The 16,372-nt window shown below is 36.0% G+C and overlaps 1 protein-coding gene across 1 annotated transcript in view; it reads left to right on the top strand.

Moving 5' to 3' along the window:
* ARID2 (AT rich interactive domain 2 (ARID, RFX-like)) overlaps positions 1-16,372 on the top strand; it is a 208,554-nt gene that overhangs the window by 161,006 nt on the left and 31,176 nt on the right. Inside the window, 1 exon segment of the mRNA XM_010837552.1 lies at positions 3,085-3,233. Coding sequence (XP_010835854.1) covers positions 3,085-3,233 — 149 coding nt within the window.

The following is a 16,372-nucleotide window of genomic DNA, read 5'->3' as shown; positions in this document are numbered from 1 at the left end:
AAAAACCATACCTTTGACTAGACGGACCTTTGTTGGCAAAGTAATGTCTCTGCTTTATAATGTGCTGTCTAGGTTGGTCATAGCTTTTCTTCCACGGAGCAAGCATCTTTTAATTTCATGGCTGCAGTCACCATCTGCAGTGATTTTGGATCCCAAGAAAATAAAGTCTCTCACTGTTTCCATTGTTTCCCCATCTATTTTCCATGAAGTGATGGGACCAGGTGCCATGATCTTAGTTTTCTGAATGTTGAGTTTTAAGCCAACTCTTTTACTCTCATCAAGAGGCTCTTTAGTTCCTCTTCACTTTCTGCCGTAAGGGTGGTATCATCTGTGTTTCTGAGGTCATTGATACTTCTCCCGGTAAAGTAAATATACTGCTTTATTCAAAGAAAATGCAAGTCTTGGAATTTTTCATTTGGTATTTTCTATAAGTAGTTTAATTCATTTTGTTTTATTGATATATTTAGCTCTGTTTTTTTGTTGTTATTTGTTTACTTTTTATTGTGAAAATTTTAGACATACACAAGAATAGAGGCTTACTGACCTTTACCCAACCTTATCCTTCACCCAGCTTTAAATAATGTTACCATTGCCTTTCTAGTTTCATCTCTTCTTCACCACTGTTTTTCCCCTGCAGTAAAGTAAGTCCCAAAGATTTTAAGTTACTAATAAATACTTCAGTATGTATATATAAGTATTTATAATACCAAATCACACCTAACAAAAATAGTACTTTCTTAATATTGCATGACACTCAGTTTGTTCTTAGTCTTTAAAAATGTGTTTTATAAATTTTGTTTGAATTAAGATCCAGAGAACACCAGATGCAATGTGTAGACAATTTTCTGCACATTGCATTTGGTTAATATGTCTTTTATTCATTCTTAATTGAACAGTTTGGATTAACTTCAGTCATCCTTGCCACATCCTCATAAATCATTAACAGTTGGGGCTAAATACCCTATGATTCCCTGTTATTTAACTTTCGTGTATGACACCAGTTAAGAGTTCTACAATGAAGAACAAAATAGGATAAAGCTTTGTTAGCATATAAAAAAAAATAAACCTAATTTAAAAGTATATGACAAGCTAGTCAATAAAATACCTAGGGTAAATGGTAATAGTGTAGGGAACCAGAAAGTTCATTCTGAGGGAATTTGATAGCTCTGACAGATTTACCCTTCAGTTATAATTCTGAGATTATATTTCTGTCACTCTTCAATATTTGTGTTTGATTCAAACTGATCCTCTTGGTTACTCTTACTTACTGGAATTTCATGGAATTTTTTATGCAGTAGTTTCATTTCAAGGAAACAGTTTGACTTTTTTTTTTTTTCCTGGTAAATAGATTTAGTCTAATGTTATTCTTCCCTTCCTTTCTCTCTGATCCTGACCCCTGTGTCTACTTTCTCACTGTTAGTTTTTATGAGTTTAAGAATTCACAGATAAATGATTGTCAGATTCTTGTTCCAGCTTTAACTACTGCCAGATAATTTAACTATTGCTAGATAATTAACTTTAACTATAGCTAAATAATTGCACTTACTGATCTGTTCTTGTCCCCAAAGTGAACTCATCATCTTTCCTCCAGAATATGGTTTCACTCTGTACTTCTCTATTAACATAAATAATAATAGTGAGTTGCCATTTATTGAGAATCTAGAGCTAGGCTCTTCATGTAGAGTTTCTGTAGTCTTCCTACCATCCCAGAAGTTAGATTTTATTACACTTTTCGGATGAGGGAATTGAGAATCAGAGATGTTTTGTAGTTTGCCCAGGGCCACATAGCTGGTTAAAAGGCAAATTGAAATTCTGAGTCCTGTTCTGTCAAGCTGGAAAGTCTTAACTTCTAGCCATTGATACCTGTACTGCCCTAAAATGCATGGTTTTCATGCGTGTATATATTTTCTTACTAATAATATTAGAAAATCGTAAGAATGAGACTCTATTATAAAAACAACTTCAGTCACATCTCAAAGTAAATTTTTTTCCTTAGAGCTTAGAACTCAAAAGTTCCTATGACTCCACGTTTCTAAGAACCTTCACTCTTGGCACTTTATTCTTTTCCTTTATTCACTTTTATGCTAGAGCCTTATCTGTTTCTGTTTTGTCTGTTTTTTTTAAAGTACTATAATTTTCCAATAAGAGGTTTTCAGCAATTTTTAGCTTAGTTTTGCTCCATTGTTTCCAATATCACTTTATAAATAAGCAAATACATTGAATATTTTCCCAGAGTTTGAATGTATTTCCTTTAAACAATACTTTGAAAATGGTATGCTAATCATGTCTGTGAGGAATTTAACATTTTTTCCTTTGTGCTATGTATGTTATGAGTGAAATCTGAGTTAAACCTCAAAATGTATTGTTTCAAATTGTTTTAAGCTATGTTATAATTATTATGTGTTTTTCAGAGAGAAAAGGATGGGATATAACGGGAAAAATGTAGCTAATATTTAGAAAACTTATGCATACAATTAAAATCCTTTTCTTGTGTAATCCATCAAAATTTATAACAGAGCACCTTTAAAGATTGAAGTTGTTAGTTAAAATAGTTTTTACTGCAAAGTAATATTTACAACATTCTACTTAAATGGTTATATCATTCTTAACATCTGAAATTCCCTTTGATTTTTACTATATATGGTTTTATGTTACTCATTACAATCTTAAAGGAGATATTATACAAAGAAATAATAATTTACAGTTGATTTTTTTTCTTTTGAAGAATATATGTTAGTAAATAAAATGGGTGCATTTATAATTTTTTCTCTGTTTAATCTATAGTTGTATTTCTACCCAATTTTATTAGTATAAAAATCTTTAATTCTAAGTTATGTGTATTCTGTGACAGTAACAATGCAGTCTTGCCTTTGTGATTCATATGAAATTAATTTGACTTCTTAAATATGTTTCTGAAATTAGTTATCCTCTTAAAGAGTATCCAAAAGATAATCATTAAAACTCCCAAGTGTGAATTTTATGTTGAAAGTGTATAACTATCACTGTAATCAAATTCACAAACCTGTTCTATATGAATGTTTTTCAGTGTCATTTCACAAACTGTGTGGTTTGTCTTTTTCACAGAACACTCCAATGACACCTTCACCAGCTGTTCAAATTCAGAGCCAGCCTAACAGTTCTCAGCCTTCTCCATTCAGTGCATCTAGTCAACATGGAGATCCAGTGAGAAAACCTGGGCACAACTTCATGTGTCTGTGGCAGTCTTGTAAAAAGTAAATGGCAGTTTTATTTGATATACATAAATGCTCTTTTTTCTGGAACGTCTTTGTATTTAAATTTCTACTTATGATTTCATGAAAATTTTCTTTTGAAATCACTAACTTTTTAGCAAAAATATTTCATGTTGAAAGTAATATTTATGCAGATCCAGTGTTATCTAAAGAAATTTATATAAATGTTGGAAAGAGCTTCATTGCCTTATGGTAGTTATCAGAGAATGTTTAATTATTAGATTTTAACAAAAGAAAATCAGCTAAGAATTTTATGTTATATTTGACTATGAAAAGAAATTTTTTTTGAAAAGAAGTTTTTTAAAGTGTCTTGCAATTAGTGGCAGCCATAGGATTTCTATATAACAGACACTTAAAGATATCTGTTAGGAAGAATGATTTGTCTTCAATTTAAGTTTGAGATGGACACACCATGAAAATTTTTAATGTTATATTATCTCACAGTTTAATAACTGATAAGTGGAATTGCATTTCTTAAACAAGGCTTTCTTAGACTTGAAGGAGAACTTGAGAATAATACTAAACTTGAGAGTAATACTGGTTAAACTAAAATCTCAGTTCCTTTAACAGTAGTCAGCTAAGAATCGTGGCCTTGTCCCTTTTAGAGCTCTAAGACTAAGGGTACATAATATCCTTCATTTTTTTTTTTAGATATCAAGATTCTGTTTTACTTTTCCTAACTATAGCAGAAATTACTGTGTCCTATTAAAATTATATTTCCTATTCATAATTTTTCTGATATAGACATATTTCATATATAGATTTGTTCTGAGATTGTGGCTTTCAGTGTAGCCTAGGGATTATTGATAATATGCAGAATTTCTTTGGACAGTGTTTACCAAACTTTAAATCTCAACCCGTTAGTGGGGTATGAAATCATTTTGGCAAGTCTACCAGGAGGGTTTTGCTTGTTTTTCTTTTCAATGAAAAAGTGAATAAAATATCTCAGATTCCATTATGTTGCTAGGGGTAAGTATTGTTTTCATTTATATATGTATATAAGTATGTGTATCTAGACCATAGTGTAAAATCTGTCAAAAGGGTTTTTTAAAATTAGTGCTTTAGGTTTCCTCTCATTATTTCTTTCATTTATTTAATTTGATAACTTTTTAAATGTTTATGTTGTAAGTTAATTTGCAACTTTTTTCACTGATGTCAAATTCTATACTTTTTTTTTTTTTTAAGATTTTTGTTTTTGTTTTTCATCGCAAAACAGTAGCTGATGGAGTAGGTACTCAGTTCATGCTATTTGTTCACTAAAACATTTGGGACTAGCTTCTTTAGATGAAGTGTTGAGAGTATTTCAACAAAAAAAATCACTGAAAGGGCTAATCAATCTAAATGCATGGCTGTTTCCCATCTTGTTAGTAAGATTGTTGTTCCAAAATTTGAATGGTATACCTCGTCTTTTTAAGTCTTTTCAGAAAAATACTCAACAAGACTTCTTAGACATGGTCAATTTTAAAGTCAATTTTAGATATACTGCATTGATAATTAGTTGAAGTGGATTCTGCAAATATTTATTGAGCACCCTCTAGAAGGGCTCATGTGTTAGGAGGTAGAGACATAAAGATCACTGTCAACTTTTAGGGAAGCACATGCAAAAAACAAATAAATGAGCTTAAATAAGTACTATAAAAAATAGTTCCTATGTTATAGCATTATTGGCAATATAATGAACAGAATGTAATGCTGGGATGGTTAGAAATGTTTCATTATAGACATTACTTTTGGTTGGTTCTTAAAGTATGAGTAGGAGTTTGTCATGCAAAAACAATTTCATTCATAATAGCAAGTGCAGGGAATTATAGAAGGAACTATTTATGCCCAGGGAACTGTGAGAAGCTTAAGATATCAAGAGCATAAGGACATGAGGAGAGTAAAGGCTTTTATTACACTTGACCTTTCATATCTTCAGGGCTTCCCAGGTGGCTCAGTGGTAAAGAATCTGCCTGCAATGCAGGGGATGCAAGTTCAGTCCCTGGGTCAGGAAGATCCCCTGGAGTAGGTAATAGCAACCCACTCCAGTATTCTTGCCTGGGAAATTCCATGGACTGAGGAGCCTGGTGGGCTAATGTCCATAGGGTTGCAAAAAAGTTGAACATTGACTTAGCAACTAAACAACAACTTTATATCTGCGCTTGAAAGTTCCATCAAACAGGAATTAGAAATATTCTCCCAAAATTCCAGAAAGTTCCAAAAAGCAAAACATTGCCCAAGTGATGGCAACTATTTACATAGTATTTACATTGTATTTACAGCTGTTTACATAGCATTTACATTGTATTAGGTATTATAAGTAGTCTAGAAATGATATAAAGTAGACAGGAAGATATTCTTAAGTTAAATGCAAATACTTCACCATTATATATAAAGGACTTAAGCATCTGCAGATCTGAGGGGAACCTGGAATCAATCCCCAATGGATACCAAGGGATGGCTGTTCATTTTTAGTTTAAATTCCAGGTGGAAAAATACATGTAGTGGCTATTGTCGCTAAATAACTATGCTCTGATTTCTTTAATATCTGATCAAAAATATTAATGAAGAATCTTCCTTGATTCATACAGATTTAGAACTAAAATTATGTCTTTTACTGATAAATTATTGTGAAATGCACTACTCACCCTTACATCACGCATGTTAGTAATTTCTTTTTTAATCTGCAGGCATGTATCTCTAAAAAATTAGGACACTACTCTTTAACCATAATTTATAACCCTGCAGAAAAATAACATTCAGTTCAGTTCAGTTAGGTCACTAGGTCATGTGCGACTCTTTGCGACCCCATGAACCATAGCACGCCAGGCCTCCCTGTCCACCAACTCCCGGAGTCCACACAAACCCATGTCCATTGAGTCAGTGGTGCTATCCAACCATCTCATCCTCTGGCGTCCCCTTCTCCTGCCCTCAATCTTTCCCAACATCAGGGTCTTTTCCAATGAGTCAGCTCTTCGCATCAGGTGGCCAAAGTACTGGAGTTTCAGCTTCAACATCAGTCCTTCCAATGAACACCCAGGACTGATCTCCTTTAGGATGGACTGGTTGGATCTCCTTGCAGTCCAAGGGACTCTCAAAAGTCTTCTCCAGCACCACAGTTCAAAAACATCAACTCTTCAGTGCTCTACTTTCTTTATAGTCCAACTGTCACATCCATACATGACCACTGGAAAAACCATAGCCTTGACTAGACGGACCTTTGTTGGCAAAGTAATGTCTCTGCTTTTCAGTATGCTATCTAGGTTGGTCATAACTTTCCTTCCAAGGAGTAAGCGTCTTTTAATTTCATGGCTGCAGTCACCATCTGCAGTGATTTTGGAGTCCCCCAAAATAAAGTCTGACACTGTTTCCCCATCTGTTTCCCATCAAGTGATGGGACCAGATGCCATGATCTTAGTTTTCTGAACGTTGAGCTTTAAGCCAAATTTTCCACTCTCCTCTTTCACTTTCATCAAGAGGCTCTTTAGTTCCTCTTCACTTTCTGCCATAAGGGTGTTGTCACCTGCATATCTGAGGTTATTGATATTTCTCCCGGAATCTTGATTCCAGCTTGTGCTTCCTCCAGCCCAGCGTTTGTCATGATATAGGGTGACATGAAGTAGGGTGACAGTATACAGCCTTGACGTACTCCTTTCCCAATTTGGAACCAGTCTGTTGTTCCCTGTTCAGTTGTTCCATGTCCAGTTCTAACTGTTGCTTCCTGACCTGCATACATATTTCTCAGGAGGCAGGTCAGGTGGGCTGGTATTCCCATCTCTTTAAGAATTTTCCATAGTTTATTGTGATCTACACAAAGGCTTTGACATAATCAATAAAGCAGAAATCGATGTTTTTCTAGAAGTCTCTTGCTTTTTCCATGATCCAGTGGATGTTGGCAATTTGATCTCTGGTTCCTCTGCCTTTTCTAAAACTAGCTTGTACATCTGAAAGTTCACGCTTTATGTATTGCTGAAGCCTGGCTTGGAGAATTTTGAGCATTACTTTACTAGCATGTGAGATGAGTGCAATAGTACAGTAGTTTGAGCATTCTGGCATTGCCTTTCTTTGGGGTTGGAATGAAAACTGACCTTTTCCAGTCCTGTTGGCCACTGCTGAGTTTTCCAAATTTGCTGGCATATTGAGTGCAGCACTTTCACAGCATCATCTTTCAGGATTTGAAATAGCTCACCTGGAATTCCGTCACCTCCACTAGCTTTGTTCCTAGTGATGCTTTCTAAGGCCCACTTGACTTCACATTCCAGGATATCTGGCTCTAGGTGAGTGATCACACCATCGTGATATGAAGATCTTTTTTGTGCAGTTCTTCTGTGTCGTCTTGCCACCTCTTCTTAATATCTTCTGCTTCTATTAGGTTCCTACCATTTCTGTCCTTTATCGAGCCCATCTGCATAAAATGTTCCCTTGGTTTCTCTGATTTTCTTGAGGAGATCTCTAGTCTTTCCCATTCTGTTGTTTTCCTCTATTTCTTTGCATTGATCGCTGAAGAAGGCTTTCTTATCTCTCCTTGCTATTCTTTGGAACTCTGCATTCAAATGGTATATCTTTCCTTTTCTCCTTTGCTTTTCTCTTCCCTTCTTTTCACAGCTATTTGTAAGGCCTCCTCAGACAGCCATTTTGCTTTTTTGCATTTCTTTTTCTTGGGGATGGGCTTGATTCTAGTCTCCTGTACAGTGTCATGAACCTCTGTCCATAGTTCATCAGGCACTCTGTCTATAGATCTAATCCCTAAATCTATTTCTCACTTCCACTGTATAGTCGTAAGCGATTTGATTTAAGTCACACCTGAATGGTCTAGAGGATTTCTCCACTTTCTTCAATTTCAGTCTGAATTTGGCAATAAGGAGTTCATGGTGTGAGCCACAGTCAGCTCTGGTCTTGTTTTTGCTGACTGTATAGAGCTTCTCCATCTTTGGCTGCAAAGAATATAATCAGTATGATTTCAGTGTTGACCATCTGGTGATGTCCATTGCTTCAATTTTATGAGTTCTTCAAATAGGCAGTCAGTGTTTACATTTCTCCACTGTCTTCTGTTTATTTGGAGTTTGAATTGGAATGCAAGATTCAAACATTGACTGAGGTTGAAAAGGCTGTTATGTCTTTTTTAATCTGCGATAACCCTCCATCTCTCAGTTTTTCTCCTCACAGTTTTTGTTGATAACAGCAGGTCATTTGTCCTGTAAAGCATCACAGTCTGATTTTGCTGCTATTGTGTAGCATGTTACTCTGATTTTGAATTTTCTGTATATTAGTGATTAGGTCCAGAAGTTTGATAAGAGTCCATTTTGATTTTTATGAGCAGCGTTTTAGAAATGGCGTTGTGTGCTCCATCAGGCAGTAGGCACTGTCTAGTGTCTCTTTTTGTGATGTAAACAGCCATTGAAAATTACGGCCTAGATACATTATTTTATCGTTATAAAATGTAAAGTTTCCTTTTTATCAGTTGTCTTATTTCTCTGAGGAATAGTTTTTAGAGAAAAAGCCAGATTATTGAATATTTCTCTTATTTACCAATTTTCAAAATAAAGAGTTGTTTACTAACTGTACAAAGGTGACTATGAGATGAGGTGCTTTTTGTTTTTTTTTTTAATTTTGATTTTGATTTTAATTTGGTTTTTGGTTTTTAATTTGGTTTTGGTTGTGAATGAACTTGTGAACATAAGTATATTTGAGATAACTTCAATCCATTACAGATACTATATCCTTCTTAATGTTCAGATTGTCCCATCTTTGGCCAGTGAAGGCCTGTTCAACCTGGATGTGATCTAATTTGTCTTTGATAACTTCCTTTCTCCCTGTTAGATGAAATGTTCTGGACTTAATTTGTGTATTTCCTGCCCTATATGGGGAATCAACTGTTTGTCCAAGGACAGTTCAGTTCAGTTCAGTCACTCAGTCTTGTCCAACTCTTTGTGACCCTATGAACCACATCACGCCAGGCCTCCCTGTCCATCACCAGCTCCTAGAGTCCACCCAAACCTATGTCCATTGAGTCAGTGATGCCATCCAACCATCTCATCCTCTGTTGTCCCCTTCTCCTCCTGCCCTCAATCTTTCCCAGAATCGGGGTCTTTTCAAATGAGTCAGCTCTTCGCATCAGGTAGCCAAAGTACTGGAGTTTCAGCTTCAACATCAGTCCTTCCAATGAACACCCAGGACTGATCTCCTTTAGGATGGAGTGGTTGGATCTCCTTGCAGTCCAAGGGACTCTCAAGAGTCTTATCCAACACCACAGTTCAAAAGCATCAATTTTTCTGCACTCAGCTTTCTTTATAGTGCAACTCTCACATCCATACATGACCACTGGAAAAACCATAGCCAGGACATCTGATGTCTTTTAATGGGAAATGATATTTAATCTGGGCTTCAGGAAGTATCCATTGCTTTTACATTGGCTCTTGTTTCTAGGACTTTTCAGTGAAGAGACTAGAAAAACCATGCTTCAGAAAAACCATGTTTCATGTTCAGAACAACCTTCTCAACTTTTAGATCGTAAATTACACATTTTGTTGTCTTCTGCACTTTAATATTTTAACTTTTTGATCCATCAGTAATTTAGTTTCTGTGTAAAGTGAAGTATGATTGTTGTTTTCCAAATGACTAATATTTGACTAGTTCATTTTTCCCTTAGGTATTTGAATGGCCACCTTTGATATGTACTTAATTTCTGTATGCTTTTTCTGTTTCTGAATTACTTGTTATCCCAATGGTCTCTGTCCTTATCATACTGTCACTTTCAATTTTGACGTTGGGTGGCAAGTTCCTCCTCCTAATTTCCCTTTTCAGTGTTTCTCATTTTTTCAAGCACTTACCTTGTATCAGGCACTGTGTTAATTTTCAAAATTAAAGTGATATATAAATCAGACTTGGTACCTACACAGATATTTATCCTGTTTTCAAATGAACTTTAGAATTTCCAGAGATTCCCCCAGGGAACCATGTTGGGATTTTTATTTTAATTGCTTTTAATGAATGGCTATTTTTGTTTGTTTTTAGGTAGTGAATATTTTTTCAGTATTGAGTATTTTTTTCCTTAGAAGGAAAAAGTATCATTCCATGGTATTATAGTCTTTTTCAACCCAGTATAGGGTTGAATATTTGTTCCCATAAATTCTACAACTTTTGTAATTTTATTGCTAGTCATAGTTTTTATTTCTTGTTATTCATAAATGATCTTAACTTCCACTGTATTTTTAAGTGGTGGTGGTTTTCTATATTTATGCCTTAGTTAGTCCTCTCATCCAATTATAATATCGAGTGTTTCCAGAACAGCTATATAATCAATTCAGTTCAGTCGCTCAGTCTTGTCCGACTCTTTGCGACCCTTTGAATCACCAGGCATGCCAGGCCTCCCTGTCCATCACCAACTCCCGGAGTTTACCCAAACTCAGGTCCATTGAGTCGGTGATTCCATCCAGCCATCTCATCCATTGTCTTCAGTATTCTATCATTTTGCCTTTTCATACTGTTCATGGGGTTCTCAAGGCAAGAATACTGAAGTGGTTTACCATTCCCTTCTCCCGTGGACCACATCCTGTCCGACCTCTCCAGCATAACCTGCCCGTCTTGGGTGGCCCCACATGGCATGGCTTAGTTTCATTGAGTTAGACAAGGCTGTGGTCTATGTGAGCTATATAATAGTAGTGGTAATATTTATCTTATTTCTTCAAAAAAATTCATAGACTTTTAAAATATTTTATTTTTAATTGAAGGATTGTGTTGGTCATTCAGTCGTATTTGACTCTTTGTGACCCCGTGGACTGTAGCTCACCAGGCTCCTCTGTCCATGGCATGCTCCAGGCAAGAATACTGGAGTGGGGAGCCATTCCCTTCTCCAGGGGATCTTCCAGACCCAGCGATTAAACCCAGGTCTCCCACGCTGCAGGCAGATTCTTTGCTGTCTAGCCACTGGGGAAGCCCAATTGAAGGATGATTGGTTTACAATGTTGTGTTATTTTCTGCCATACGGCAGCACGAATCAGCCATAGCTGTATATATGTCCTCTCCCTCTGGAACCTCCCTCCCACCTCCCACCCCATCCCACCCCCTAGGTTGTCACAGAGTCCCAGTTTGAGTTCCCTCAGTCATATAAGAAATTCCCACTGGCTATCTATTTTCCATATGGTATTGTGTATGTTTCCGTGCAATTCTCTCCATTCGTCCCACCCTTTCCTTCCCCCTCTCCTTGTCCATAAGTCTGTTCTTTATGTCTGCATCTTTATTACTGCCCTGAAAATAGATTTATCAATACCATCTTTCTAGATTCCATTTAAATGTGTTAATATACAATATTTGATTTTCTCTTTCTGACTAAACTTCACTCTGTATAATAGACAGACTCTAGGTTCATCCCCTCCTTAGCACTGACTCAAACATGTTCCTTTTTATGGCTGAGTAATATTCTGGTCTGTGTGTGTGTGTGTGTGTGTGTGTGTGTGTGTGTGTGTACACGTATACCACAGCTTCCATGTCCTGCTGCTAAGTCACTTCAGTCGTGTCCGACTCTATGTGACCCCATAAACAGCAGCCCACCAGGCTCCCCCGTCCCTGGGATTCTCCAGGCAAGAACACTGGAGTGGGTTGCCATTTCCTTTTCCAATGGCATGAAAGTGAAGTCGCTCAGTTGTGTCCGACTCTTAGCGACTCCATGGGCTGCAGCCTACCAGGCTTCTTTGTCCATGTGATTTTCCAGGCAAAAGTACTAGAGTGGGGTACCATTGCCTTCTCCTTCCATGTCCTAGCTATTGTAAATAGTGCTGCAGTGAAAACTGGGGTACATGTGTCTTTTTCAGTTATATTTTTCTCAGGGTATATGCCAAATAGTGGGATTGTTGGGTCATATCATAGTTTTATTCCTAGTTTTTTTTAAGGAATCTCCATACTGAATAGACTGTTTTTTAAAGCAGTTCTAGGTTTATAGAAATGTTGAACCTATAGTGCAGGTTTTCTCATATACTTTCTCTTCCTTGCACAGTTTCCCCTAATATTAACGTCTTGAATTAGTGTAGTATATATGTTATGAATGATGACTAGAACTAACTAAGTCCATAGTTTCCATTAAGATTCACTCTGTGTTATATACACTTCTCTGGATTTTGACTGTGCATATCATGGATCTACCGTTATAGTGTCATACAGAATATTATTACCACTCTGAAAATCTTCTGTTCTTCACATATTCATTTCTCCTAACTGCCTCCCTTTCTAACCCCTGCTAAAATACTGATTTTTTTTTTTCACTATCTCTGTATAGTTTTGCCTTTTCCAGACTGTCATGTAATTGGAATCATACAATATGCAGCCTTCTAGGATTGACTTCTTTCACTTAGCAATAAGTATTTAAGGTTCTTCCATGCCTTTTGTGGCTTGATCACTTATTTTTATTGCTGAATGATACTACATTGTATGGATGTACCAGTTTGCTTACTCATTCAACCATAGAAGGACATTTTGGTTACTTTTGGTTTTGGACAAGTATAAATAAAGCCACTATAAACATTTGTATGCAGGTTTTTGTGTGGACGTACTTTGTCAAATAATTTGGGCAAATATTTAGAATTACATTTGCTTGATCGTATGGTAATACTATGTTTAACATTGTAAGACACTATCAAACTGTTTTCCAAAGTGGCTGGGCCGTTTTGCATTCCACCAATATAATGAATGAGAGTTCTGTTGCTCCATATCCTCACCAGCATTTGATACGATCAGCTTTTTCGATTTTAGCCGTTCTATATCTCATTTTAATTTGTATTACCTTAATGACAAAATTATGCTTATTTACAATTTGTATATTCTTTTTGGTGGGGTGCCTGTTTAGATTTTTAATTCATTTTTTAATTGGGCTGTTCACCAAGTTTTTAGTAATCCATTGGTATTAAACTTTGTCAGATGCTTTTTCTATATCTGTTGATATAATTACACAATTTTTCTTCCTTAGGCTTTTGGTGTGGTGGATTAGATTAATTAAATTTTGAATATTGAACCAGCCTGTCATACCTGGAATAAATAAATTTTTTTTTTCCAGCTTTCCTTAAGATACTTATTCAGGGCTTGCCTTGCGGCTCAGCTGGTAAAGAATCCACCTGCAATGCGGGAAACCTGGCTTCGATCCCTGGGTTGGGAAGTTTCCCTGGAGAAGGGAAAGGCTACCTACTCCAGTATTCTTGCCTGGAGAATTCCATGGACTATATATAGTCCATGGGGTTCCAAAGAGTCGGACTTGACTTAGTGACTTTCACTCACAGTTGGCCTCAATGGCTTAGCGAAGGAGTAAAGCAGGGTAGGGAGGCCACACTGACAAAGTGAATCATTCATTTCATTCATTTTTGATTAGTATATAGTTCTTTTTATACATCGCTTGCTTTGATTTGTGATTGTTTTTCACATCTGTGTTCATGAGAGATACTAGTCTGTAGTTTTTCTATCTTTGTGTGATTTTAGTACTACAATAATTCTAGCCTTAGAGAATGATTTAGGAATATTCACTCCACTTCCATTTTCTTTAGGAATCCTAGAAAATTGGTATCATTTCTACCTTAAATGTTTGGTAGAATTCACCAGTGAAAGCATCTAGGTCTAGTGCTTTTTTTTGTCTTTGGAAGGTTATTAATTCAGTTTCTTTCAGATTATCTGCTAATCCTTGTGGAGTTTTGGCAGATTATGTCTTTTTTGTTCCATTTCATCTAAGTATCAAATTTGTGGCATAAAATTATTTATAATATTCCTTTATTATGCTTTTTATCAGGGGTCCTCAACCTCAGAGCCAAAGACTGGTACTGGTCTGTGGCCTGTTAAGAACCAAGCCACACAGGCCGCACAGTAGGTGGCGAGTGACAGGCCAGCACGTAAAGCTTCACGTGTTTACAGCTGCTCCCATCGCTTGCATTACTGCCTGAGTTCCACTTCCTGTTCATCGAGTTCAGTAAATGTAATTTGCTTGAATAATCTCAATACCTTCCCCAGTTCATGGAAACATTGTCTTCCACTGAACTAGTCTCTAGTGCCAAAAAGGTTGGGGACCACTGCTTTTAATACCTGTGGGCTCAGTACCTATAGCCCCGCAGCCCCCTTATATCTGGTATTAGTAATCTGTATTTTCTTTGACTTATTTTCTTGCTTAAGCTGGCTAGAGGTTTATCTTTTTCAGCTTCTGGTTTTGTTGATTTTCTTTCTTGATTGTCTGTTTTCCTTTAATTGATTTTTACTCTGACTTTTATTCTTTTCTTTTGTTTGCTTTGAGTTTACGTTGCTCTTCTTTTTCTGGTTTCCTAAGATGGAAGTTTAGATTATTGATTTTAGATGGTCTTTTCTAATACATACATTTAATGCTATAACTTTTCTCTGTATACTCTATTAGCTGTAGCCCACAAATTTAGATAAGTTGTATTTTCATTTTCAATTAGTTAGAATGTTTTAGAAGTTTGTTGTTTGATCTGCAGATATTTTGAGACATTTCAGCTCTCTCTTTGTTAGTGGTTTCTAGTTTAATTCCATTGAGATCTTAAAGCTTATTTTATGTTATTTGTATTATTTTAAATTTGTTAAGGTATGTTTTATATGGTCTATTTTGGTGAATGTTCCTTTAAGCATGAGAAAAATGTGTTTTCTGCTATTATTGAATGAAGTCTTATATAAATGTCAGTTAAATCCAATTGATTGATGGTGCTGTGTAGTTCAACTATATCCTTACTGATTTTCTGCCTGCTGGATCTGTCCATTTCTGGCAGAAGGTGTTGATATTTCTCGTACGACAGTGGGTTCATCTATTTCTCCTTGCAGTTCTATCAGATTGTGCCTCATATTTTGATGCCTTGTTTTAGAATTATATACCTTAAGAATTATCTTTGTGAAGAATTGACATGTTTATCATTATGTAATAATGTCCCTCATAGTATCCTTGCTTTCAGGTCTGTTTTTATGAAATTAATGTAATTAATCCAGTTTTCTTTTGATTAGTGTTAGCATGGCACCCCACTCCAGTACTCTTGCCTGGAAAATCCCATGGACGGAGGAGCCTGGTAGGCCGCAGTCCATGGGGTCACTGAGGGTTGAACACGACTGAGCGACTTCACTTTCACTTTTCACTTTCATGCACTGGAGAAGGAAATGGCAACCCACTCCAGTGTTCTTGCCTGGAGAATCCCAGGGACGGGGGAGCCTGGTGGGCTGCCGTCTATTGGGTCGCACAGAGTCGGACATGACTGAAGTGACTTAGCAGCAGCATGGTATATATTTCTCCTTTGCTCTACTTTTAGTCTGTGCCTTTTCATTTAACCACACATTGTTTTATATTTACTTTGCCAGTCTTTGTCTCTTAATTAGTATATTTAGACCAGTCATATTTAAAATGATTATTGATACAATTGTATTAATGTCTATCATATTTGTAAATGTTTTCTGTTTATTCCACTGTTTGTGTTTCTTTTGTCCATGTTATTCCTCTCTTTTCTTTTAATTGAGTACTTTATATGGTTCCATTTTCTTCTCTCTCTTAGTATAATTGCTTCTTTGAAAATTTTTTATGGTTTTCCTAGAGTTTGAAATATATATTTATAGGTATTCTAAGTGTACTTTCAAACAATATATGGCTTCCTGGATATTTTAGGTACCTTGTACCAGAGTATTCGTCTTTCCTAGTGTCCCTTATGCCATAGTTGTCCTTGATTTTACTTATCCAGAAGTTATAATTGCCAAATACATTGTTGCTTTATCAATATTTTGAACAATCATTAGTCTGTTAGATCAGTCGATAGAAATACAAAATATTTTATCTCCGTTTGTTCCTTCTCTAACACCCTTCCTTTCTTTATATAGATCTTAGTTGTTTTCACCTCTACCACTTTCTCTGTCTCTAAAGAACTTCTTTTAACATTTCTTGTAGTCAGATGTACTGTGCAAACGCACTCAGTTTTTGTTTATCCAAGAAAGTCTTTATTTCTCCTTCACTTTGCAAAGACAATTTTGTGTACACAAAATTCTAGGTTGATGAATCTTTTTCTTTCAACATTTTATAGAAATTTTTCACGCTACTCTTTTTCCTTGCATAGTTTCTCAAGAAGCATCCAGGATAATCTTATCCTTGTTCTCTTAGTAAGGATTTTTTCTCTCTGGCTTCTTTCAAG

This window comes from Bison bison, unplaced genomic scaffold (genome assembly GCF_000754665.1).
Source record: "Bison bison bison isolate TAMUID 2011002044 unplaced genomic scaffold, Bison_UMD1.0 scf7180017864077, whole genome shotgun sequence".
Taxonomy (NCBI): Eukaryota; Metazoa; Chordata; class Mammalia; order Artiodactyla; family Bovidae; genus Bison; species Bison bison.
The sequence above is the reverse complement of the archived record's forward strand: the minus strand, read 5'-3'. Positions and strand labels throughout refer to the sequence as shown.